We start from the raw sequence: 24,820 nt of genomic DNA, 5'->3' as shown, positions 1-24,820 counted from the left end.
GTTGCTCATAGTGGGTTTAAAGTATTTGTTTTTAATGAGAAATCCATTTTTGGGGTGTGTGTGGGGTATGTGTGTGTGTGTGTGTGTGTGTAAGGTAAAAATCGGTTTCCCCAAAGCTTGTAGTCATTTTTAAAGGTCTCTTTTTTGGAACCATGACAACTCACAAATCTTTTCAAACATTTTATTGTATGAAATCTTTTTCAGATTAAATGAAGACACTATTCCTTCAAAGTTATTCCTTAGTTTGGCATTCATACTTATTCTTTCTTTTTTTTTTTTAAAGGAGGGAGAGGGGCAGAGAGAGAAGGAGAGAGAGACTCATATGCATGTTCCACACCTAGTGGGGAGCCTGATGTAGGGCTCTATCTCACAACCCTGAGATCATGGCAAGAGCCAAAATCAAGAGTCCGTGCCTTAATCGACTGAGCCACTCAGGTGCCCCTCATTCTTCTTCTGACTTAATCTTACAAGAGTTGGCCCTCCAACAACAGGGGTTAGGGGTGTTGACCTCCAAGCAGTTGAAAATCCTTGTATAACTTCTGACTCCCCAACAACTTAAATTACTAATAGACTACTGCTGACTAGAAGCCTTACCAAGAGACAATTAACACGTATTTTGTGTATGTATCATATACTGTCTCCTTACAATAAAGTAAGCTCAAGAAAAGAAAATGTTATTAAGAAAATCATGGCAGAGAAAATACATGTACAATATCATACTCTAAAAAAATCCATATATAGGGGCTCCTGTGTAGCTCAGTCCTTGGGCATCTCCCTTCAGCTCAGGTCATGATCCCAGGCTCTTGGGATCAAGCCCCACATCAGGCTCCCTGCTTGGTGGGAAGCCTGCTTCTCTCTCTCCCACTCCCTCTGCTTGTGTTCCCTCTCTTGCTGTGTCTATGTCAAATAAATAAATAAAATCTTAAAAAAAAATGTGTAACTAGACCTGCATGGTTGAAACCTGTGCTGTTCAAGGGTCAACTGTACATGTCACATGGTTTCATAGTCCTAGGCCTGTACCAATAACCTTCCCCCGTCTCTAGACCCTCTGCACATTTCTGTTCACCTATCCCAGTCTTCAAATGGTCAGAAGTTATACTAACAACAAAACATGTCTTGGACTCCAAGTGGAGCTAGGATTACTATTTCTGGCCTCTAGTAAACATTCAGTAAATAGCAACTGTTACCCAATAAAAGCTAACATTTACTGAGCATTTACTGTGTGCCAGGACTGTTCATTCTCTATTTTAATACTTTGAGGACAGTTAATTAAATAGTTATATTGGGAAGCGAAATATAGGTTTAGAGGAGGTCAATAACTTGCCCAAGACCAGAGGCCAGGCAGGGACCGTCTATCCTGTGAGGGTCAGAGCCCCTCACTGCACCATCCCGTTTCCTACCCCCGGTCTCAAGTGCTAGTTCTCCACCGAGCTTGCACAGCACAGGCCCAGCCTTACTGACTCCACTTGGATTTGCAGGGCCCTCTTCAAACCAGCCTCAGCTCTCCCACTGGCTGCCAAGCGATTTTAATTCCCAGCTATGACCAAGGGAGTTGAAACAAACCCCATGACCTGGTTTTGAGGCCTGTGGCCTTTGAGTTACTCTCTTCTAAGTGAACTCCCAGCATCTTACAAATTGAGGTCTAGAACCTAAAATATACGTGCGCGTGAGGGCGGGAGGGGAGGGTGTGTTGGGCCACTAGTCCTGGGTACACCTCAGCAGTGAACAGAAACAGGTGTGTCCCTACAGCCATTCCTGTGCTACGTACCTCACAGTTGTGAGTGGGAGGTGCGTTAACGTTCTCCTTCCCAAGATAGCGAGCATGTGTCCTTCTCATCGCCCACGGGCCAGAGGACACCATTTGCACCAATAACCCAAACACAGCTAACCTCTGCGCCTGCGCAATTGGAGGCGCGGGTGGCGGCGCGTCTGCGTAAAGCTCGACTTCTCGCGCTTTTTCGGAGGCCGGGAAGTGGGCCGTAGCTGGCTGGAGTGTGTCGCGGGACGCAACAGGCCGAAGACGACGGTTTTTCGAGGCGTAGGAACCTGAAGGTTGAAGTTGCGTGTCGTGTTGGCTGGAGGGTCAAGAAGGGAAAGACTGTATTATCCCTACTTACCAAACTCCCCCCGTCCCCAGATCAGTAGTCGTTGGAAGAGCACTTACCTCTGACTGGGCCGCCTAGGAGGAGCCGTAATAGGGCCTCCTGGTCGCCATTTGAGACGAGACAGTGGGCTTTGGCGGGGGGAACTGGGGGGAGTGTGTGTGTGTGTGTGTGCGCGCGTGTGTACATTGGACATACTTCTTGCTCATCGACGCTGTCAACCGCCATCGGGGTCCAGTTAGAAGTTAGGGTCGAGCAACTCGGTGTTCCGGACTCCATGGTCCGGGGGAGGATGCTGATTTTGTTTGCGTGGTATTCGGAAATGTGATAGCCCTTGTAAGCCCCTCTCTGGTTCAGTGTGTGAGTTCCCTTGGTATTTCTGTGAGGAGAAAAAGTCGCACAACCTCTCTTTTTCTTCCTAGAATGACATCAAGAATGTTTTCTAAAGGGCTTGCTATATCCGGCTTCAAGCCCTGGATGTGGAAACAAAGCAGAAACCGTCTCTGCACTTAATGTTTCCCAAGTTTTATTTCTATAAGTGGTATTTGGACATGCCTGTTTATCTCAGTACGATTTACATTGTTGTATTCAGGTCTGTTTTCCTCATTGGATAGTGAGTTTAGGAACAGAAATTACGTTGTTTACATTTGTGTTTTGCCTTTTCATGTAATAGGTGTTTGTTGAATTCAATTGGGATTGAAATATATTAGGACGCTAAACATGGAAAAAATTACAACATACTTTGTTGTAGAAGAAAAAACAAAAACCTTCTTTCACTTGTTGGAGTTATGTAGACACTGAATAGAAACTTACCGTTATAATTATTCTGGATTTTGTGGCTTTAGTCTTTGATATTATATAATACAGGGTCTCAAATTAGTGGCCAAAGCAAGTGATCTCCAGTGTTTTAAAGTGAGATAGAGCTTGTTCTCATGCGGTTAGTTCAATTGTTTTTGTTTCTTTGGTTGCCTTGTAAGCATACCAGTTTGTCAGTGTTGTAGTCCATTTCCCTCTTTATACATTTGTTTCAGAACTGGTGCTATTATGAGTCCTTGGCCCTAGAATACATTATGTAGAGTGTGTGAAAATCCGTGCATGTTTAGGAAGAGCGGAATAGCCACCTTAGTCCTAACCAATTTCGAACAGAGTTGGAAAAGCAGATTGTTACAAATTCTTATGCAGGAAGAAAAGGTGCTGTAAAGTGATTCCCTTATCAGGTTTGAAATCATAGTGTTAAATCCTAATTTCAGTAATTACTAGGCTGAGAATTTGATTTTTTTTGTTGATACAATGTGAGTTGCAAATTTCTTTCTTTGAAGATTTAGTCAAACAACTTCATTTGTAAATTTGGAATGCTGAAGAAACGTTACAGACTTTGATATTGAAAAAAATGAAGAGAAACCTAAGCGAAAATTCAACTCGAAGTACAGCAGGTATTGAACAATTATATTCAATTTTATTTATTGAATTTTTATTTTAAATTTTGTATATCTTTATATACCATGTAAACCTTGTGAAGTTTATAGATGGGACATTTTGGAAGGAACTTTTAAAAAAGATTGGACATATAGTCTAGCCTCTTTACTTTTAGGTAAAGAACATATAGTCTAGCCTCTTTACTTTTTAGGTCCAAGGAAATGAAATAACTTATTCAGAACTTTCAGTGGCAGAGGTAGGAGTAAAATGAAACATTCCTGGATTTACCCTAGCATTCTTTCTACAAACTTTATGTGCTTGAGTTGTTGTTCACTTTTAAGCTGAAAACATAGAAATAGATTTATTTCTATTATTATTCTATTTGTATTTGTGACTTTCTTATTTGAAATATTTCTATCTCCCTAACAACTTCCCCTACCGTTTCTGCTTTCCCGATTTATTAGTTAGTAAAAGGATAGAGGATAAGGATGAGGAGAACCAGGAGTGTAGTGATAATGCACAGTGAAGACAGTCATAGCGATTTATGATAGCTGTACTGTATTCTAGCATTTAATTATATGTATTAATTTATTTACTCCTTACACCAGCCCTCTGGGATAGGCATTATAATTATCATTCCTGTTTTCCAGATGAGAAACTTAGGCACAGAGAGGTTAAGTAAGTAATTAATGAAGTGGCAGAGCCAGCCAGCATTTGGACCTAGGAATCTGGCTCTAGTGTTCATGCTCTTAATTACTATATTTCCCGCCTTCTCTGTGTATGTCATAATAGCAGAATGAGTTAAGGAAATTGCCCAAATTTATACTTGGAAGTTGTGACTCAAACTCAGGCAGTCTGATTTCAGAGCTCACATAAGTTTCCCAGCCTTTTGGCATACAGTTATCATAGAGTCTATATTTTCTCCATAGTATACGTGTTGATAGATCAGCTAGGGTATGTTCTAGTGGCAAGATAATCTGAACTGAGATTTAGGAAGCTTGGGCCCTATCTAGGCACTATGCAAGCTTTTCAAATCCCTTTTTGTCTGAGATCCCTTCTAGTTTTAGTGTTTATAAATTCTGACTTTTGGCTTGACTTGAGATCCCAGGCCTCCCAGCTAGAGGGCTTGGACGTAATATTTATTTATCCTCATGTGGATTGAATATTATCACTTTAAGCATTCAGAAAATGATCCCAGAAAATATGCATTACAGACACCTGGAGTGCATGTTAAAATTCAGAGTTTTGGATTCCAAACTAAATCTGTTGAAATAAAATCCATGAGAGTGGGGTCTAGGAACTGGCGTGTTAAGGAAAATTCCATGTAAATCTTAGTCAGACTAAAGTTGGAGAACCATGGCCCTAAAGGGTGTGCTGTCACAGTCCAAAGAGTGGTTAGGGTTTTGGAAAGCATGGGTCAGAGTTTGGTTCTCCCTCACTTCTATTGTATTTGAAGGGCCCCCCTCCATTTGACATGGTAATAAGAAGCACAGAAAGGAAATAAGGAAAACAAAAAGTGGATTTGGAAAGGGTTGGGGGGTGAGGAAGGAGATGGGAATTACTTCCAAACAAGTGAAATTAAATCAGAGTTAATGTAGAACAGGAAAGGAGTTTTTAATAGAGACAAATGAGGTTATTTGGGACCTTAAAAAGAATGTAAAAATCAATGCAAAGATACAGAAATAGATCTGTAATAAGTATAAAATTAACATATAGAAGCAGACAAATCAAAGTTGTTATTATACACAATTATTCTATAACTAGATCTATCTGCCTATTATGTACTAATTTATTGGTACATTCAATTTAGGCTGTTTGCCTGTACCATTGTTCAATCAGAAGAAGAGGAATAGACAGCCATTAACATCCAATCCACTTACAAATGATCCAAGTAGCAGTACTGCTTCTGACAGTTATGATTTCCCTCCTTTACCACCAGGTAAGGAAATATGGTGAAAATTTAAAAAAAAATAGGAATTAAGATGATAGAAAATTAACATTTTAATTTTATTACAATGGAAATAGAAAGTTTATTTTTTTCTTCTTTCCCCTATCCAAATATAGGGATTACTTGGCTCTTTCTGAACATTCCAGTACAGTAGTTTGAGTTTCCTTGTCTACAAGGGTGGCTTAGCATTTAAATGGAGTATCTTAGTTCTGAAGCCTTTGTTCTAATGAACTTGTAACCCACATTGTAAAGATTTGTTTTTTTCTTTTTCAAGATATATGGATATTGTAACTTAGGCATGTGGTGATAAAGAGTGGTGAAACTCAAGTTGCCTCAGGAATTGGGATCTGTGTACACATGAACACAGGAAAAACGGGAGAAAATTTAGACTTTAGGAAGGATAGAAGCCTAAAATTTCTACTGCTTGGCTTTTTTCTCTTCTGAGCATTTTTGCTTCTCTTCATTTGTTACTTTATTTCTCTCATCCAGTTGGCTTCCTTATAACTTCAGCCAGCCCATGAACTAAATTATCTTTGCTGGAAGTTAACATAGCCTTTTACTTCTAGTTCCCAGAGTCCACTGTTGACTGCCTTCTGTATCTTTTGATTAAATTCTAAAGACAGCCTTTGGTTCAGCACATCTTTTTAAGTAAGGTCACTAAAATTCTGGTTTAGCTTTATGATTAGGCCTCTCATCTCTGCAACAGTTAGCTGTGGTGGTGGGTGCTGAGAGGTCTTAATGTTTGCTGACTTTTTATTCCTCTTCAGAAAAAGGCACGGACAGGCAGGTATTCTGAAATATACTTGGTATATGCTGATTGTATACATTTATATATTTTTGAGGATACCTTAAAAATCTTTAATAAGATATTTTGCAACTAGAATTTTAAAATTTCTCTCCCTTCCTCTCTCTCCCTCACCCCTCCAGGCCTTTGTCTGCTTGTAAATCTATAATTATTTTCTTTTCTTCCACATTTGAGGAATTCAAAGTAGGAATTTTATATTATTTTCATTTTTATTGACAAAAGAAAAAATCCATATGGATGTGCATAAATTGGCATTTATCTGATCATCGTCTGCCATCTAAAAAAATTCTCTGACATTTAAAGTATTTTTATAAATAGCATGAATGTTGTCCTCAGGGAAATGTTCATCCTTCTGAAATACTGTACTGTCCAAGCTCTGAGCAGGATTAAAATCTGTCAGAGATGTAATATGATTCTTATATTGGGTAAGAGATATGGCTAGCTCAGTGTTTTTCAAATTTTCATCTTGATCCATTAGTTTGGATGGGAAACAATCTTTAAAGAAGGAAATAGAAGAGAATAGAGTAGAATAGAAAATGTCAGGGAGCATCACACATGGTAAGGATACAAATTGATATTTCAGTTTTGTTATGTTCTCTCTCCTTTGTCTCTCTCTCTCTCTCTCTCTCTCATGTACACCATGCATGTGTGTACGTCTGTGTGTGCATATATTCTGGGCTATGATGTACTTTTTGCTGTGGGTTGGGTTCAAAAAAATTGAAGAAACATTGATTACACTAAATTCATGCTACAAAGTACAAGGTACTACACTAGAACTGATCATGGAAAAGATACAGATTAAACTACTACCTTTGTTTAAAATATAATGAGAAAGGAAGACATCTATGAAAATTAATAAGGCAGGCTGTGACAAATTCCACAATAAAGTGCTGTTTGAAGAACATACCCATATCTTCCAAGTCCTTTTCTTCTCTAGGCTTTTAGTTTTCCACCTATTAAATAAATATGAAGTGATTGTTTTTAAAAAATGATAAATATCTTACTTTTGTCTATGCTATTTGTATCTTTTGAGATTGGGCTTGGGAAGCTGTGAATCCAGAGTTTCCTCCTTCAGTGAAAACAGTGAACACAGGGTAGGTGGAAAAATATATACCACTGACTATATGTGTCTGTTACTGACTGATGTTATTCTTCATTGTATATTTTACATTTCTCAGTTTGGAAACAAACTGTTAATATTTAATAAGACCTATTTCTTTGAAAGGCAAATACCACATTCAGTTTCTCATCCTCCGAGAAGTCAAGATTCTGTGTCTAAGTCTATTCAATTAAATACTGAAAGAAGCAAGAGTCACTGGAGGTGAGTTTACTTAAGATTTCTCTTTTTTCTATCCTTCTCCTTCCCCTCTTTTTCTCTCCTCCATTCCCTCTTCCTTCCTCAGGCAAAATTACATTTAGGAAATTTTTAAGCTAAATAGTAACTAACCCCATAGCAGTATTAGCTACGTTTTATAAAAGAAGTTTAAAAATGCTATATAAGACTTTAAAAATAGGCAAATTTTTTAAAAATGGGCAAATTTGTCAGTGAATATGTTTCCAAAGCGTTCTTCACGTTATATCGAAATTTCTGCCTATATTTGTCATCATGCTACAGATCATTAATAATCTAATTGGCAGTAGGTAAAGAGTCAGGAATAACTGTATTTTAGTGTCGGATATATTTAGGAATTGCCAACCAAATAGAATGGTGAATTTCACCCTAGTAAGACAGTCAGCTCCATAAACAGAACAGAGTAAGAAAGAAAGATGATGACCAAAATGTGTGTACATAAACAGTGGTAGGTTCTCAGGAAATGAAGATGACCGTTAAGGAAGATGGTGAGAATGCTCCTGGATTATTGCTGTAAGAGTCTAAGTTTAATCCCTAAATAGGATGAAAAAATAAATAGTTAGGGAAAGGACATGGGTTATTTGTTAGGTTGAGGATTTTAGTATTCTTGAGTAACTAGTAACTACCGAAGGAAATAATTTTGGGAACAAAATATTAGAGAAACAACATCAAACACATATCTTCTATCAGTCTTGTTTAGTGCTATGGTACATTATTTTAATAATCCTTACAGCAATCCTGTAAAGTTAACCTTACCTTCACTTTTATTTGAGATACCATATTTTTTAAAGGGGAGAAACATTAATAAAATACTTAATAAGTACATCAAAAAAATATATATATTTTAAAATTAGTTTTGCTCATGCTGGTTTCCTCAGAACCATTTAGTTACATTCTTTAGAACCAGGGCTTATTACCTAGGCCATTCAGTGGTTTGAGATCGTCCTCAGAGGCACAGTTTCAGCTGCAGATGCTGTAAGAAAATGCCTTCTGACTGGCATTTGAGAATTAGGTAACATTGTAATATGGACAGGCAGTCAGTATTAGATATTCCAATTTGAAATCATAGATAATCTATCAGACAGTTGGACTATAACAACAGATAATCCAGGAGCAAAAACCATTTGAAAACCCAGGTAGGTGGCTGATAATCTGCTGAAACTCTGGTTCTCTGCTTAGGTTTAGAATCTCTGCTTTATCTTCACATCCATGTAGCCCCCATTAACAGCTTGTTCTTGGGATCTCATTGAACACCTAGATCCAAAGAGAAGGATCCAAAGCAGACACTACCCTTCCCTTTTTAGAAGCCACTACAGCTTTAGTACCTTTCATGGTCTGGTTGGGATTTGAGGACGTGGCTGAGCTAGATTGGCTGCTGAAGCAGCATCCTTGTGTGGGCTCAGTCAGGAAGGTCAAAGGACTGTGGTCCTTCCAGGGCTTGTTCCCAGGCCAGGAGCGCCTCCTAGACAAAAATGTGGGAAGAAGTTAAAATGCATTATCAATAAGGAGCTGTGAGGGGTACTTAGGTGGCTCAGTGGGTTAAAGCCTCCGCCCTTGGTTCGGATCCTGGGATCATGCTCCATATTGGGCTCTCTGCTCAGCAGGGAGTCGGCTTGCTCCTCTCTCTCTGCCTGCCTCTCTGCCTACTTGTCTGTCAAATAAATAAATAAAATCTTAAAAAAAAATAAGGAGTTGTGAAACAAAGAAGCTTTTCTAAATTGAATAATAAACATAATTTTTATAGCCATGAGAGGAGAAAGGCGAAGTTTGGTTTCTGTTCTCTCTACTGAAAATAAAATTGCTGTCATATGAAGAGGTGGTGAATGTAGGAAAAAATTTTAAAGAGGTGTATCAGACAGTTAATTAATAAAAATACAAGTAATTTTTTTTCTGGATATTTTGAAGTTTGTGAGATTTAACAACTTTTAAAGGTTTGAAATTATTCATGATTTCTCCTGTCCTTATTTTCATACCTAATTTTGCACCCAATTTACTTAAGAAGGCTGCCCACATTAACAAGCTTCAGGCCCCATACAATCTGGACTTGTGCCTGGTCACTGGGGAACCTCTATTATTTTCTCTAATAAGGGATGAGTTGTATTATTTGCCCCCTTGTAATACCAGTGATAGTTTCAGGAAAATTACCCAGAAATAAAATTTCTAATCAAAGTTATCTACACTGCTTGTATTTATTCTCCTTGTGATTTAAAATCACCTATAAGCCATAACTTAACTTGTTAAAATTTTATTGTAGAAAATTTAAAAAATAAATGCATAAAGAAGCAGGCAAATATCCTCAGAATCTTACCACTCAGAGACAACCACTGTCAAATGAAAGCCTATAGTTTAAAAAATATACTTTATAACACTAAGCTCTGAGTTGCGAGACTAGGATTCTCTGGGTTCCAGATTGACAATAACTTGCTGTATAACTTCAGGCAAGTTACTTCCTCGGTTTCATCACCTAAAAAGAGAGGTAGGATCTATTGTAGAGTTGTTGTGATAATGTATTTGGAAGTTCCAACTAGTCAATAATTACAAAGTACTTTATAAATCATAATTTTTCACTATTAATTTTTTAAAAGAAGATGTATATAGAAACAAAAAACCAATATTAATTTTAAAATATCTATTACAGCTACAAGGATGGCAGCAAAAATACCAGCTGGAAACCATCGGACAGAAATGATGTTAGGCCTCAATGCAAAAGAACAAACCTGGTGGCAAATGATGGAATAAATTCCTGTTGGGGAGCTCAGCAAGGGAAACAATTAAGAATATCAGAACCTCCTAACTTATCTCACCAAAGAGAAGCCAAAGTACTCAGACAAACACATTCGTCAGAAATACCTGGCTCCACAATGAGAGGTCTAGACAAAAGCAGTGCTTTACAGGCATTTAAACCAAGTTGTCAACAAAGTTTATTTAAGAAGAAAATGTTGGATGATATTCCAGAAAAAAGTAGTCTTAAGGTGAACTTTATAAATATGGATCATTTACATTTAAAAATATGAGATAAATACTTAAATTACAGAGATAAGAGCATTTAAAAATCAATCTCATGGCATGCATTACATGATTAACACAAATACCTGGTCCCTGGTGTAGATGAAGGTTTCAAAATATTTTCTTTGTGATTATGAATGAGTGTTCCTTTTCATAGTTGCCTTAGAGTGTCCTACGGGTTCTGAATCTCACTGTTGACTCATTATTGAGATGATGAGAATTTATCTATTACTTACAGAAATTTCTCCCAGTTCCTTATGTGTCAGTCTAATTTTTTGTAAGAGGTCAGCAAACTCTTTTTTTAAAGGGCCAGATAGTAAATATTTTTTTACTTTAAAGTCATATTGTCTCAAGTATACCACTTAGCTCTACCATTGTAGTTTGAAAGCGACCATAGACAATACATAAATAATAGACTTGGCTGTGTTCCAATAAAAGTTTACAAAAACAGACAACAGGTTAGATTTGGACTTCAAGCCAGAGTTTATTTTACTTTTCCAGCTTCATACTCTATAATCTACAAATATATACTAGCCATTTCAGACCTTTCACAATTCTCAACAGGATATGCACTCTAATATGACTCTGCTTTGGTTTATTTTTTTCCCTATATCTATACATCAGCCTTACTTCCTCCTCTCACCACCCTTTGCTCTAATTGTTCTTTGTAAATATCTTCTATATATTTTGTGTGCTGGTTGTTCACTACCTTCCTTTCCTTGTACCCTGGCCCAACACTCTAAGGGTTTTGAAGGGGCGGGTGTGGGAGGTTGGGGAACCAGGCGGTGGGTATTGGAGAGGGCATGGATTGCATGGAGCACTGGGTGTGGTGCAAAAATAATGAATACTGTTACGCTGAAAAAATTTAAAATTAATTAATTAATTAATTGAAAAAAAGAAAAGATTCTTTACTCTCCACGCTCGGTGCTCTGGAAGGCTTAGTTGTCCTATGTAGTATAGCGTCCTGAGGTCCCCAGGCTAGCTCTTGTTAGGGGTCAGCCAATGGGAGTCACTGGCAGGAAATCAGAAGGGAGAGAGAGAGGTTGGGTTTTCCTGTTTTCTCCCTGTTTAAATGTTGTATTGTGGGCAGTAGCTGTCCCCAAATGGTACAGCTCTTCCATGAGTCCAGCTTTCACAGGTGTGATAATTTTATTTCTTTCCCTTGTCCTTTCAGCCTAAGAATAATGGAAGTCTCTTATTGTTGTTAGTCTCGAGGGCTTCAGTACCCTGTTTGTTTTGCTCATACACCTGTTAAGAAGTCTTTTCAACAATTGGGGTAATTTTTTTTTTTTTTTTTTTTTGCTAGAAATCTGACTAATGTAGCATATACCACAGTGGCTTTCAACCTTATATTTCCTTGTACAAAAGAATGATAGTTACCTTAGTAACAATTGTTCATTATGGCAGTAGCTCTCAATGGGAGGTATTCGTATCTTGGTTAGGAAGGGGAGGAGGAGGGAAGGTAACTGTAGTTAGAAAAAAAAGTCCCATCAAGTGTTCTTTGATGTACTGCCACCCTCACGAGGGAAAGTACGCTCTTCTCCCCTGAAATTAGTACTTGACACACTTTATTCTTAGTTGATCTTTAAAAATGCCAAATACATTCTCATCTTAGGGCCTTTATATTTTGTTGTTACCTCCCCCCTCACTTAACAACCTATTTAAAATAATAATTCCTATTTCTCTTTATCATTTTACTCTGTTTTTCTTGAATTCATAGGATATATTAATTCCTGACATTCTGTTATGTATTTATTTGTTTATTTTCTGAATACTCCATTAGAGAGCAATATTGGTGAGGTATCTTGTCTGTTTTGTTCAGTGGTGGTTCCTCATTAGCTGTGTTTGGCACATAGTTAATGCCAGTAAGTACTTTTGGAATGAACGAGTGAGTGTGTTTGGCTCCCCTGTTAGAGTGTGAACACATTAGGGAAAGGAACTGTGTTCTATGCACCTGTGTTTATCAGAGGATTGGCACACAAAGCTCTAAAAATATTCAGTGAATAAATAAATGAGTGCGTGAATGTCCATACAAATAATTTTCTTCTTGGTTTATTGTCTTCAAGTATATCCTAGTTTCTCCTCCTATAAACTGCTAATGATGTCTTTACTTTAAGGGAGTAACTACTAAAATTTTCAATATTTTCTTATATATTCTATACATAAGGACCTAGGATCTTTACATGGAAAGTGAAGGAGTATGACAAGAAAAAAAAAATGAATGGCTTCTCAGCCTTTTGGCTAAGATAAGTGTAAAAAAAAAAAAAGGTTTTTCTAATGCTATGTTTTTATTTTTCAAAAGGAAAGCTCATTTTATCAGTTAAAGCTCAAGGAAAAAGATAATTCTTTAAGAATTATATCTGCAGTTATTGAAAGCATGAAGTACTGGCGTGAACGTGCACAGAAAACTGTACTTCTTTTTGAAATATTGGGTAGGTAAACCTCAAACTATTTGGACAATATATTGAAAGGTCTATAGGAATACCTAGGGGATCTTAAAAATAAAATTTGGAAAGGGATATTAAGGTTTATTAGGATTTTCTTCATTTCTTAAATTTGTTATTGATTTGTGTGATTTAAGACGTATTTAGTTATTTTTGATAGTATTCTTCTGATTCATAATGTTAAATTGGGAAAGATTGTTACAGGGGCTCTGTCTTAACTCCTGAGTTGAATAGGGCCAGAAATTTAGTTTTCCTTAATATTTAAAAGTTTCAGAGATATTGTTCCTGCTTAAGATGTAGTCTGTATTATTGTATAAATAAAACTAGAAGAGCTTTGTGTAGGAATAGTTATTTAAATATTAGTTCCCACTGTTAAATTTTATTTGCATTTTACCAGCACTGATTTTCTCCCCTATTTTAATGTTGCTTAGCTGTTCTCGATTCAGCTGTTACACCTGGTCCATATTATTCAAAGACCTTCCTTATGAGAGATGGGAAAAACACTCTGCCTTGTGTATTTTATGAAATAGTGAGTATTTGTTTAAATATTATTTGCAAAGCTTGTGCCAACCAAACATACAAAGGCTGGCTATAATTCCATCATAGTAGAAATTCTGTTAACAATTTGGTATTACTTTCAACATTTCGTTTGGTTCTAATTCTGACTTTAAAGTTTATTTGTTCAGCTAATAGAGATAACCTACTGTGTGCCAGGTGCTGTACTAGATGCAAGGGACACAAAGTAGAATACAAGTGCTAAACAGCTCTTTCTCTTAGAATTTATTGTAGTCTCAGATAGAAAGAGGTACATAAATATTACATTGTGGTATGATAAGTGGTAGGTAGAGGTATGTACAGTGTGCTATAAAATAGACAGGATGGGGCAGATCAGAGAAAGACTTTTCAAGAATGTAGTAAATTATCTTACATGTTTAAAGAGTAATAAATAATAATAATAATAATAAATAAATAAATAAAGAGTAATAAATGAAGCCAAAGTGTGTGGGAGGTGGGAGGAATGAATTCTTAGGTAAGAGGGCAGCATATGCAAGGACATGAAGCTGAGAGCATGGATAATCAACAGAGTGTGGAAGGACAGTGGTTCTGAAGTTGGAGGAAGGCAGGGAGTGGGCTGGGATTTAGGAAAGATTCTTGGTGACGAATAAGGCTGCAGGTGACAAAGGAGGCTGGAGATTTTGTAAAACTTACATACTTTGTAGAAGAGTTTGGTATTAATTCTGAAATCAGATTTGGATTCCAATTTTCACCCCACTATTTACTAGCTTTATGACCTTGAGTAAGCTGCTTAAATTCCCTGAGTTTTTTTTAATCTGTAAAATGGGAAGACAATTCCTACTGAAAGGTTGTTTTGGAGATTAGATAATAAAATATATGAATGTACGTTTTCTGACACATAGTAGATAAAAAAAAGTAAGTATATTACTAATTTCTATAATATCTTTAATGCTTATTTTTCTCTAGTCTGTTAAGTTTAAAAATCTTTTATTGAGGGCACCTGGGTGGCTCACTTGGTTGGGCGTCTGCCTTCGGCCCAGGTCATGGTCCCAGCGTCCTGGGATTGAGTTCCGCATCAGGCTTCCTGCTCAAGCCGGGAGTCTGCTTCTCCCTCTGCCTCCTCTTTCTCTGTTTCTCATGAATAAATGAATAGAATCTTAAAAAAAAAATCTTTTATTGAAGTAGAACATATACCTAAAAGTATACAAATCATAATTGTACAGTTCTGTGATGTGCCTATGACATATCACAAAGTGGACATTACCAAGGCTAAGAAAAAGAACATTGCTGTCACTCCATGCATCCTGTGTCTCCTCCCATTCTCTACCTCCTCTCTCCTACCTAAAAGCAACTACTATGCTGATTTTTAATATCACAAAATAAATCTGTTTAGTTTTGAACCTTATATAAATAGTATTATATGATATATCTTTAAAGTCTGTCCCTCAACACAATGTTTGTAAGATTCATCTGATATTTTGTGCAGCTATAGTCTATTTATTTATATTTCCATGTACAATATTCTGTTGTAAAACAATTTAGCTTTCTATTCTACTGTTGGTGATATCCAAGTTTCCAGATTTTTTGCTGTTATGAATAATATTCTATGAATAGTCTTGTATATATCTCTTGTGCATATACACATATTTCTGTTGAGCATATACCTAGAAGTAAAATCACTGCATCATAGTTCATGTGTATGTTCCAATATAGTAGTTATTTACTACTAAGTTATTTACTACTAAGTTATTTACTACTAAGAATTTTCCAAAGGTTTGTACTTATTTAGACTCTCACAATCAGTGTAGATGAATTAAGTTTTTCTACATTCTTATCAACACTTAGTACTGTCAGTCTTTTTTATTTCAGCTATGTAGGTTTTTAGTGCTACCTTAACTTTTCTGCAGTTCCTGATAACTAATGAGGTTGAACACCTTGTATGTTTACTGGCCACCTAGACACCTTCTTCTGTAAAGTCTTTTCAGGCCTCTTGCTCTTTTCTATTGAATTATTGTTTTATCCTTACTGATTTATCAGAGGTTTTTTGTGTGTGCCTATTTTGGGTACAATTTTTTGTCCATTATTTGTATTGCAAATTTTTTCTCATACTCCATAGTTTGCTTTTTCAATCTTTTATTTTTTTTAAAGATGTATTTATTTATTTGACAGAGACACAGTGAAAGAGGAAATACAGGCAGGGGAGTGAGAGAGGGAGAAGCAGGCTTCCCGCCAAGTAGGGAGCCTGAGTGGGGCTCGATGCCAGGCTTGATCATGACCCAAGCTGAAGGCAGATGCTTAATGACTGAGCCACATGGGGCCCTGCTTTTTTCGTCATAGTGATGGCTGTTGAGGAACAGAAATTCTGCTTTTTAATAAAGCCTTTTTAGCAATTATCAATGCTACCTTTTATACCTAGTGTTTTTTATGACCATTTGGTGAAGGGAATTCCAGAATACTCACCTTTAATTAATGATTCAGAAGATTTGATGCTGGCTGGTCTTTTTCCATTTTACTAGTCCCATGAAAGGTGTAGCCCTTTTGGGTACCAACCCTAGGCCAAGGGTGAGAGTGAGAATGGTGACCAGAATCTCTTTTCCTTGGGAGCCTCTGATTCCTTTTTTTCTCTCCCAATCCTAGGAGACTGTCAAAACCTCTGCTCAGTTTCTTAGACTCTCAACTGCCTTGGCTGTTCTTGACAGATAATCTCAAGGGGAAACATTCCTAAATGTCAAGCCCCACTTTGCACTTCTGTCTTTTCCCAGATGGGAGTCTCTCTATTCCCTCACTGCATTGGTAGCTCTCTAATGTCTATGAGGAGATTTAAAAATATTTCATCCACCTATTTGAGTTGTTCTTAGCTAGAGAGTTGCTCTGAACTACCTGATCTGCTGTTTATTGGAAGTGGAACTCTAGCAGTCTAATAAAGTGAATAATTCATGTGCCACTACATTGGGAGTTATTCAGTCCTTTAAGACCAATAGTTTACCAGCTTGTAAGAAGCCCTACTCAAGTGAATGTTTTTCTTCTGTGGCAGGACACCCATATATGCCTAGCTATCTTGGTCTTACAGGTAATGGGGCCCTAAATCAGGTTGAGGGAATTACAGCTTTTTGGGGTGATTCATATTTAGTTGGTCATATGATTAGTTTTTAAAAACTGAAATTCAGATGAAGTAAATAATAACTTCTTTGATATTTATTTTTTTAAAAACAGGATCGTGAACTTCCAAGACTGATTAGAGGCCGAGTTCATAGGTGTGTTGGAAACTATGACCAGAAAAAGAATATTTTCAAATGTGTTTCTGTTAGACCAGCATCTGTTTCTGAACAAAAAACTTTCCAAGCCTTTGTTAAAATTGTAGATGCTGAGATGAAATATTATACTGATACAATGAATGAAATTTAAATAGTAATAAGGGAAGTTTAAATATTATAATTTAAAGCATTTTCTTATTGTTTAAATGATCATCTCCATACTTATAGCTGCTGTTTTTTGTAGTTCATTTGTTGAATTAAAATATTTCAATCTTTTTAAATGTGGAGTTTTTTTTAAATGAAAATGGTACATTTGCTAAAATTAAAAAACCATTTCTAGGTAAAAATCCTCAAAATAGTAGGAATAGATGCTTATTTAACATGATGTAATAATATATTTGAGTCAGCCCAAAAGCCAACATCAAGCTTAATGGGAAAATATAGGGACATTCCCACTAAAATCAGGAATAAGACAAGGGTGCCCACTATCAGTACTGTTACTTGGAAGGAGAGGTAAACCATGAAAGACTATGGACTCTGAAAAACAACCTGAGGGTCTTGAAGGGAGGGGGTAGGAGGTTGGGGGAACAAGGTGGTGGGTATTAGGGAGAACTCATTGCATGGAGCACTGGGTGTGGTGCAAAAACAATGAATATGCTGAAAAGAAAAAGTTAAAAAAAAAAGAAAGAAAGAAAGTGGGTGGTAGAGAACATAGAGATACAGCATCAAAGGCAAGGACTCCAGAGGAGGCCAGAGACAGAGGAGGTCTGTGCCAGCAGGTGTGAAAGCTCCTGAGATAAAGACCTAACAGATCAAAGGGAGCTGCTCAGACAAGACAGACCCCTGGAGGAGACAGGGACAGGCAGAGATCAGGCAGGCTGGAGCCCTTGGGAAGATGTCTTTGAAGGGAGGGGTGTATCAAGAGGTGCCTTGGGGCACTGTTATGCTGAAAAGAAATTTTAAAAAAATATAAGCAGGAAAAAAAAAACTGGTCTTAAATAGATTTCCAAAAATGCTAATAAAATAGATACTAGATTAAAAAAAGAATTATGTAAGAACTGTCTATGCAGTTTATTTAATTATTTCAAATATTTAGTGTGCATATGTAATATATATTTGTATATTTATATATAATTTACACTTAATTCTCTATTTTCCTATATCCTTCTAAAATGCATCTGCACTCTGGTCTTTCCTCCCTACCTCCTCTCCCTGCCCTCATGTTTAAGATCTCAATTGCTCACCGCTCTATAAAACGAATAAGTGGAGGGGAGTAATAGTCTCCAGCTTCAAAAGCAATCAATTACGATGGAGAAATCCCTTGGAAGGTACATGGAAGGAGGATGCAGAGGATGATAGCAAGTTCTTGTCTGGCTTCGCAGTTACTGCCTTATACCAAAGTTGTGATGCCAGTTGGGAGATCACATCCCAAAATGATTGGTGTATACTTCTATGGAATATGAACCAGGAACCCACACATGGTGCTACTTCTCCCATAGCCATGATATATGGGTCTGGGAATCAAGAGGTGGTAGCAGGACTGACTTTTGTCATTATTACATCAAATGATGACCTCACAAAATTTTTGCTTCCCACCCCGACAATTTTAGGCTTCTGGTTTAGTGATCTTACTTTCTTTTATAGTCTGGGTTGCTCAAAATGCAAACAAAATCTTATTATTTGCTAGTATTTTTTTGGTACTGTTATCTCACAGGAAGAGACAGAAGGGTATAAATAATGAAGAAAGGACAACCAATAAGCGGGGTGGGGTGGCTTATTAAGTTGACCACTACTGGTGAATAAGGCTTGTTGAAATGCATCATAGAACTGTCCAGCTTAGTGAAAATGGGAAGCGTATATTCCTTAGCTCCCACCACTTGTTTTTTTCTAAGGGTTGACACATGGGTCCTGGACTCCCTGACATCAGTATTATCAGTATTAAACTGGCTACCTGTGATATTCTACCCTGTGGAAGCAGAAAAACCCTATGACAAGATGCAATAATCAGGTGGAGCAGGCCTGAAGTAATATAGTTAGATTATATCTCTGTGAAGCTGGTTAAAGTCTGCAGAACTGGTTACTGCAGCTGTAGCTGGAATCAAAGATGTCTGAGGGAATCTGAAGTGCTGCACAAGAAGTTTCTGGTACATCTCCTAAAGAATATTTCTACCAGGATTGCTTTAATGGTTCTATTCTATGGGAAGCTGAGACTGCCACTTGGCCATTTTACGTTTATTTGTGTTAATGAACCAACAGGCAAAGAAAGGAGCTATGATACTGTCTGGAGTCATTAAATCTAAATTAACAATAGAAAATTGGATTTCTCTACACAATGAGGAAAGACCATGCCTGATATCCAGGAGGTTCTTTAGAGTACTACTTAGTAAAAGATAATGGAAAACCATAGTGACCCAATAAAGACATCAACACTGAGGATTTGGACTCGCAAGGAATGAAAGTTGAATGTAAAGAAACCATGTAGCTACAGTGATACAGATAGAGGAAATATGGAAGAAGGAGTTATAAATATTAGCTATGGCCTTATGACCAATACAGAGTAAGAAACAACTGGAAACTAGGAGGTAATCTGACACATGTGGATAGTGGTGGCAGGGTGCTATTAAGGTTTCCTACAGATGTAAGAAGCTAAACATACATCAATGGAATGAAAATCTGGGTTTCTTTTCCATCATTGCATGAGGAAAAATTGAAATGATCTGGGAGAGTTACCTTTTATTCCAGTACTTCCTATGCATCTGCATATGATTGGGTCTTAGGGATCTAATCTTTATTAGCTGCAGGTTTATCTCTCCCCTTGAGTATGTTTATGAGAAACTGGGTTGTAGTGAGAGGTGATGCCACCCTGGGAATTTTTCCAAAATACGTCTTTCATGGCACTTTCTTCAAAGACCACTGATGACGATTTCTTGCCCGCAATAAAGCCTTTTACCCTGTAATATATTTTAGGAATTCATAGCCTTGTCCCTATTCCTTTCTATGGCTTCTCCAAGCATCCTCCTTCACCTTCCAAAAGGAAGGCTCCAGCCCCATGGGACTACTGTCCATTCCCTAAACAGGGAATGATTAAGCATCCATATTATGAACTTCTCTCCTTCCCTACCTTCCCCCAAAGATTAGTGAGGTATGATCAGTGATGTAATCAGTCACTTCTCCAGGACTCAGAGCATTTGTCGCAAGGGTCCTGGGTAATTTCTGTGTCTTTAATGAGTTCCTTTAGGATCTAGACTCCTCTGGGATCCAGGGCCCCTTAGGCCCAGGGATGTATAGAATGGGAGATTTGAGAAGCAATGTTGCAGACACAGGTGATGACTACAAAAGCTGGCACTACACATGTCTTAGTAAACAAAGGGAAACAGGACCTTAAGTTAGTGTGCCGGTGTCACCCTCAGGCATACTGGGTAGGTTGGGCAAAGGGTGAATGAGCTGATCCATTAGGGTCCTTCTAACCCAAGAGTCTTGTTTTTCCATGTTGTATGACATTCTGCAGGATAGGTTCTTCAGGTATGATAATCCTCCTCTTCTTCATCTCCCTGCCTCCTGAGACTTCCCTAGAAATATTTTGTCTGATGTTACACCATCATATGGTTACATAACTGGCTACACTGGTGTAACCTGTTAAACCAGTTACATCAGTTCACCAGTTACATTTTGTCTTTTTTTAATAATAATATTCATAAATATTGCTATATAAGATCTCAAATCCAGAAATTACCTGTATTTCTTCCTTTTACCCCCAAGTTACTAAATCTCGAGATCCATCAGGTTCATTTTTTTTTTTTTACAGCAATATCACTGAATCTTATGGATACAGCAAAAGGAAATAGTGACGGTGTGGATGTATACTGGGTCAGCTATTGTGGTTAAAGAGCAGCATAGTTGAAGTTCAAATTTTCCATGAGTAACAAGGTTATGTCAGGCAATTCTATAATGAAGTGTTGAAAGTTATTAATTTTTGTTATAAGATGATTTAGTAGAAGTAAATATTCTAATAGAAGTTTGCTGTCTCTAAAGTTGAAGGAATGCATGTCTCAGCCTGAAGCACAGCCAATGGATATTTACAGAACATTGGCTATATTGAGGCACTATGCCAGGTGCTGACACTTCTGCAGTCATGAAGGCAGACGTGGCCTCTCCTGTATGTTTACCATCCAATAGGGAGAACAGCTGTAAGCAATCTCCTAGGCATTCAGTGCTTGAGGGGAAAGTATGGGATGCCTGGAAAACATAGTAGCAGGTTCTTATTGGTCTGGGGAAGGGGCCCAGGAGAGATACAGCTGAGTAAATGACATATAATATGGCTGAAGGGTAAGTAGGAACAAACCAGGTGAGGAGGGAGCAGAGAGAGGAAGATGCTAGGCAGGGGGAACAGCAAGTAGAAAAGACTAGTGGCGGGGCACCTGGGTGGTTCAGTGGGTTAAGCCGCTACCTTCAGCTCGGGTCATGATCTCAGGGTCCTGGGATTGAGTCCCGCATCGGGCTCTCTGCTTGGCGGGGAGCCTGCTTCCCTCTCTCTCTCTCTCTGTCTGCTGTGATCTCTCTCTGTCAAATAAATAAATAATTAAAAAAAAAGAAAAGACTAGTGGCAAGAAATTGTGCCTTTCAAGCCCAGCATTTCTGGAGAGGTGAATATGGGTGTCACTATGGGGCCAAGTGAAGCTGTGGAAGTCAGCAAGTTGTTGAAGCATCTTTTGTGCAATTCATTTGAGAGGAATTTTGCTTTTTATCTTTTTAAAATGAGATTTTGGGGCGCCTGGGTGGCTTAGTGGGTTAAGCCTCTACCTTCGGCTCAGGTCATGATCCCAGGGGCCTGGGATCGAGTCCCGCATGGGGCTCTCTGCTCAGCAGGGAGCCTGCTTCTCCTCATCTCTCTCTCTGTCTGTCTCTCTGCCTATTTGTGATCTCTCTCTCTGTCAAATAAATAAATAAAATCTTAAAAAAAATGAGATTTTATCTATCTACTTGAGAGAGAGTATGAAAAAGAGAATGGGCAGTTGGGAGAGGCAGAGGGAGAACCAGGCTCCCTGCAGAGCAAGGAGCCTGATGCAGTACTCAATCCCAGGACTCTGGGATAATGACCTGAGCCAAAGGTGGATGCTTAACTGACTGAGCCATCCAGGCATCCCTTGACTTTTATCTTAAGAGCAATGAGAATTCCATGAAGATGTTAGGGAGAATGATGATTCAGATTTTCATCTTAGAATGCCACAGTATTAATGAAGGATATTGAAGGAGAGAGTGTTTTTTTGTTGTTGTTTGTTTTTTAAAAGATTTATTTATTTTTTTCCACCTCCAATTTATTTGATTTGATTTGATTTTTTTAACATTTTTTAAAATTTTATTTATTTTGAGCATAACAGTATTCATTGTTTTTGTACCACACCCAGTGCTCCATGCAATCCGTGCCCTCTCCAATACCCACCACCTGGTCCCCCCAACCTCCCACTCCCCCACCACTTCAAAACCCTCAGATTGTTTTTCATAAAGATTTATTTGTGAGAGTGAAAGAGAGAGGGCATGAGTGGGGGAGGTCAGAAGGAGAAGCAGACACCCCACTGAGTGGGGAGCCTGATGTGGGATTCAGTCCTGGGACTCTGGGATCATGACCTGAGCTGAAGGGAGATGCTTAATGGACAGAGCCACTCAGGCGTCCAGAAGGAGAAAATGTTCAAGTGTGGAAGCAAGGAGAAAAGTGAAGAGAAAAGAGGCTGTTCCAGTAGTACAGACAAGACATGATGTCAGCCCAGTCAGGATAGTGAAGGTTGAGATAAGGAATGGATGAATGAGAAAGAGGTTTAATGTGGCTGAATCTTTAGGATGTGTTGACAGATTGGATATTGAGGATGAGAGAGGATGGAAGGAAAGAAAACTCTCAGGTGTATGACCTGTGCCTGGATTTCTTTTACATGAGAGATGTAGAGGTACAGGTTGGGAGGGGGGCAGGGTGAGATCATGAGTTTTATTTGTGATCTACTGAACCAAAGATGCTTGTGATTGTATATGAAGAGATAATCACTACGCAATTGATGATATAGTTTCTGAGGTGATAGAGATTTATCAATGAGATTTAGATGGTAATTATGCCATGGGAATAGGCCATTCTTTTAGGGCTGTATATGTGGTGTTATAAGAGAACAGTATTTAGGGAAAGGCCCAAGAAAACACCGATACATAAGATACCGTTATAGAGGACACCAATCACAGTTCCTGAGAATGAAGGGCTGAGAACCAGGATTATCACACAGAAGATAAGAGATAAGAGTGTTTCAGAAGAGAGGGAAGAGTCAAACATTTGACATTTTAACAACCATTGTTAAATGGTAAGGAGTGAGAAATGCAAAAAGTCTGAAAGTGATTGGATTTAGTGATTTGTTATATTGTGGTAACAGAATGCTGTTCTGGATAATGAGAGTGAAATCAATTATTGCAGAACAACTTATCTTGTATCATAGAAATTGTTAATTTTTATTCAGGTTTATAATGGACAAAAGATACTGGACACAGAGCATGACAAGAAAGAATCAAACTGTCATCTCAGAATTTGTCCTCCTGGGCCTGCCCATTGATCCAGATCAGCGAGACTTGTTCTATGCCCTGTTCCTGGCCATGTATGTTACCACTGTCCTAGGGAATCTTATCATCATCATCCTCATTCGCCTGGACTCCCACCTCCACACGCCCATGTATTTGTTTCTCAGCAATTTGTCTTTCTCTGATATCTGCTTCTCTTCTGTGACCATTCCCAAGTTGTTACAAACCATGCAGGGCCAAGTCTCCTCCATTCCCTATGCTGGCTGCTTGACCCAGATGTACTTCTTCCTGTTTTTTGCAGATCTAGAGAGCTTCCTTCTGGTGGCCATGGCCTATGACCGCTATGTGGCCATCTGCTTCCCCCTGCACTACACCAGCCTTATGAGCCCCAAGCTCTGTCTCTCCCTGGTGGTGCTGTCCTGGGTGCTGACCATGTTCCATGCTATGTTACACACTCTGCTCATGGCCAGATTGTGGTTTTGTGCAGACAACAAAGTCCCCCACTTTTTTTGTGATATGTCTGCTCTGCTGAAGCTGGCCTGCTCTGACACTCGAGTTAATGAATTGGTGATATTTATCATGGGAGGGCTCATTCTTGTCATCCCATTCCTGCTCATTATCATGTCTTATGCACGGATTGTGTCCTCCATCCTCAAGGTCCCTTCTGCTAGGGGTATTCACAAAGCCTTCTCCACCTGTGGCTCCCACCTCTCTGTTGTGTCTCTCTTCTATGGGACAGTTATTGGTCTCTACTTGTGCCCATCAACTAATAGTTCTACCATTAAGGAAACTGTCATGGCCATGATGTACACTGTGGTCACCCCCATGCTGAACCCCTTCATCTACAGCCTAAGGAACAGAGACATGAAGGGGGCCCTGGGAAGAGTTCTTTTCAAGAAAAAAATTACCTTGCCTGTATAATGGCAAAGCCAGGGACTTTTACATTGTTTTACCAAGTAGATACATTGTTATTAATATCAGAATATTGACCCAGGCCTTTTTTCACTATGACATTTTCTGTTTAAATGACATACTATTCTGTTCCATTGATCTATGTGTCTGTTTTTGTGCCAATACCATGCTGTCTTGATGATCACAGCTTTGTAATATAGCTTGAGGTCAGGGACTGTGATGCCCCCAGCCTTGGTTTTGTTTTTCAACATTCCTCTGGCAATTTGAGGTCTTATCTGTTTCCATATAAATTTTAGGATTGTTTGTTCCAGCTCTGTGAAAAATGTTGATTGTATTTTGATAGGGATTCCACTGACAGTGTAGATTGCTTTGGGCAGCATAGACATTTTAATAATGTTTATTTTTCTAATCCATGAACATGGACAGTTTTTCCATCTCTTTGTGTCTTTCTCAATTTCTTTCATAAGTGATCTGTAGTTTCTACTGTATATACCTCTTTGGCTAGGTTTATTCCTAG

At 38.2% G+C, this 24,820-nt stretch overlaps 2 protein-coding genes across 4 annotated transcripts; both read left to right on the top strand.

Annotated features, from left to right (window-relative positions):
• The first annotated feature begins 1,949 nt into the window (after positions 1 to 1,949).
• Positions 1,950 to 17,077, top strand: LOC101670160 (spermatogenesis-associated protein 22-like). 3 transcript variants are annotated; one of them, XM_045085469.1, is made up of 9 exons: positions 1,950 to 2,052; positions 3,422 to 3,535; positions 5,329 to 5,457; positions 7,305 to 7,365; positions 7,497 to 7,592; positions 10,261 to 10,594; positions 12,931 to 13,060; positions 13,504 to 13,601; positions 16,802 to 17,077. In XM_045085469.1, exons 2-9 carry the CDS (start codon positions 3,493 to 3,495, stop codon positions 16,991 to 16,993), a joined length of 1,083 nt encoding a protein of 360 aa, XP_044941404.1. In that variant the 5' UTR covers positions 1,950 to 2,052; positions 3,422 to 3,492; the 3' UTR covers positions 16,994 to 17,077. The 3 variants fall into 3 exon arrangements, with proteins under 3 accessions (XP_044941404.1, XP_044941403.1, XP_044941405.1); XM_045085468.1 differs by having other exon boundaries at positions 1,958 to 2,058; XM_045085470.1 differs by lacking the exon at positions 1,950 to 2,052 and adding an exon at positions 2,065 to 3,319.
• Positions 17,078 to 23,319: 6,242 nt separating this feature from the next.
• On the top strand, positions 23,320 to 24,319 carry LOC123393467 (olfactory receptor-like protein DTMT). The gene has a single exon (XM_045085477.1). It carries the CDS (start codon positions 23,341 to 23,343, stop codon positions 24,310 to 24,312), a length of 972 nt encoding a protein of 323 aa, XP_044941412.1. The 5' UTR covers positions 23,320 to 23,340; the 3' UTR covers positions 24,313 to 24,319.
• The last annotated feature ends 501 nt before the right edge of the window (positions 24,320 to 24,820 follow it).

The sequence above is a fragment of the Mustela putorius genome, unplaced genomic scaffold (genome assembly GCF_011764305.1).
Source record: "Mustela putorius furo isolate JIRA1106 unplaced genomic scaffold, ASM1176430v1.1 tig00000867_pilon_pilon_pilon, whole genome shotgun sequence".
Lineage (NCBI taxonomy): Eukaryota > Metazoa > Chordata > Mammalia > Carnivora > Mustelidae > Mustela > Mustela putorius.
The sequence above is the reverse complement of the archived record's forward strand: the minus strand, read 5'-3'. Positions and strand labels throughout refer to the sequence as shown.

Bases quoted from the DNA above. Each gene is read 5' to 3' on its own strand.
- LOC101670160 (XM_045085469.1), top strand. From the start codon at position 3,493: ATGAAGAGAAACCTAAGCGAAAATTCAACTCGAAGTACAGCAG. The intron at 7,593-10,260 runs GTGAGTTTACTT...TATCTATTACAG, and splicing joins AGAAGCAAGAGTCACTGGAG to CTACAAGGATGGCAGCAAAA. The intron at 13,602-16,801 runs GTGAGTATTTGT...TTTTAAAAACAG, and splicing joins CTTGTGTATTTTATGAAATA to GATCGTGAACTTCCAAGACT.
- LOC123393467 (XM_045085477.1), top strand. From the start codon at position 23,341: ATGGACAAAAGATACTGGACACAGAGCATGACAAGAAAGAATCAAACT.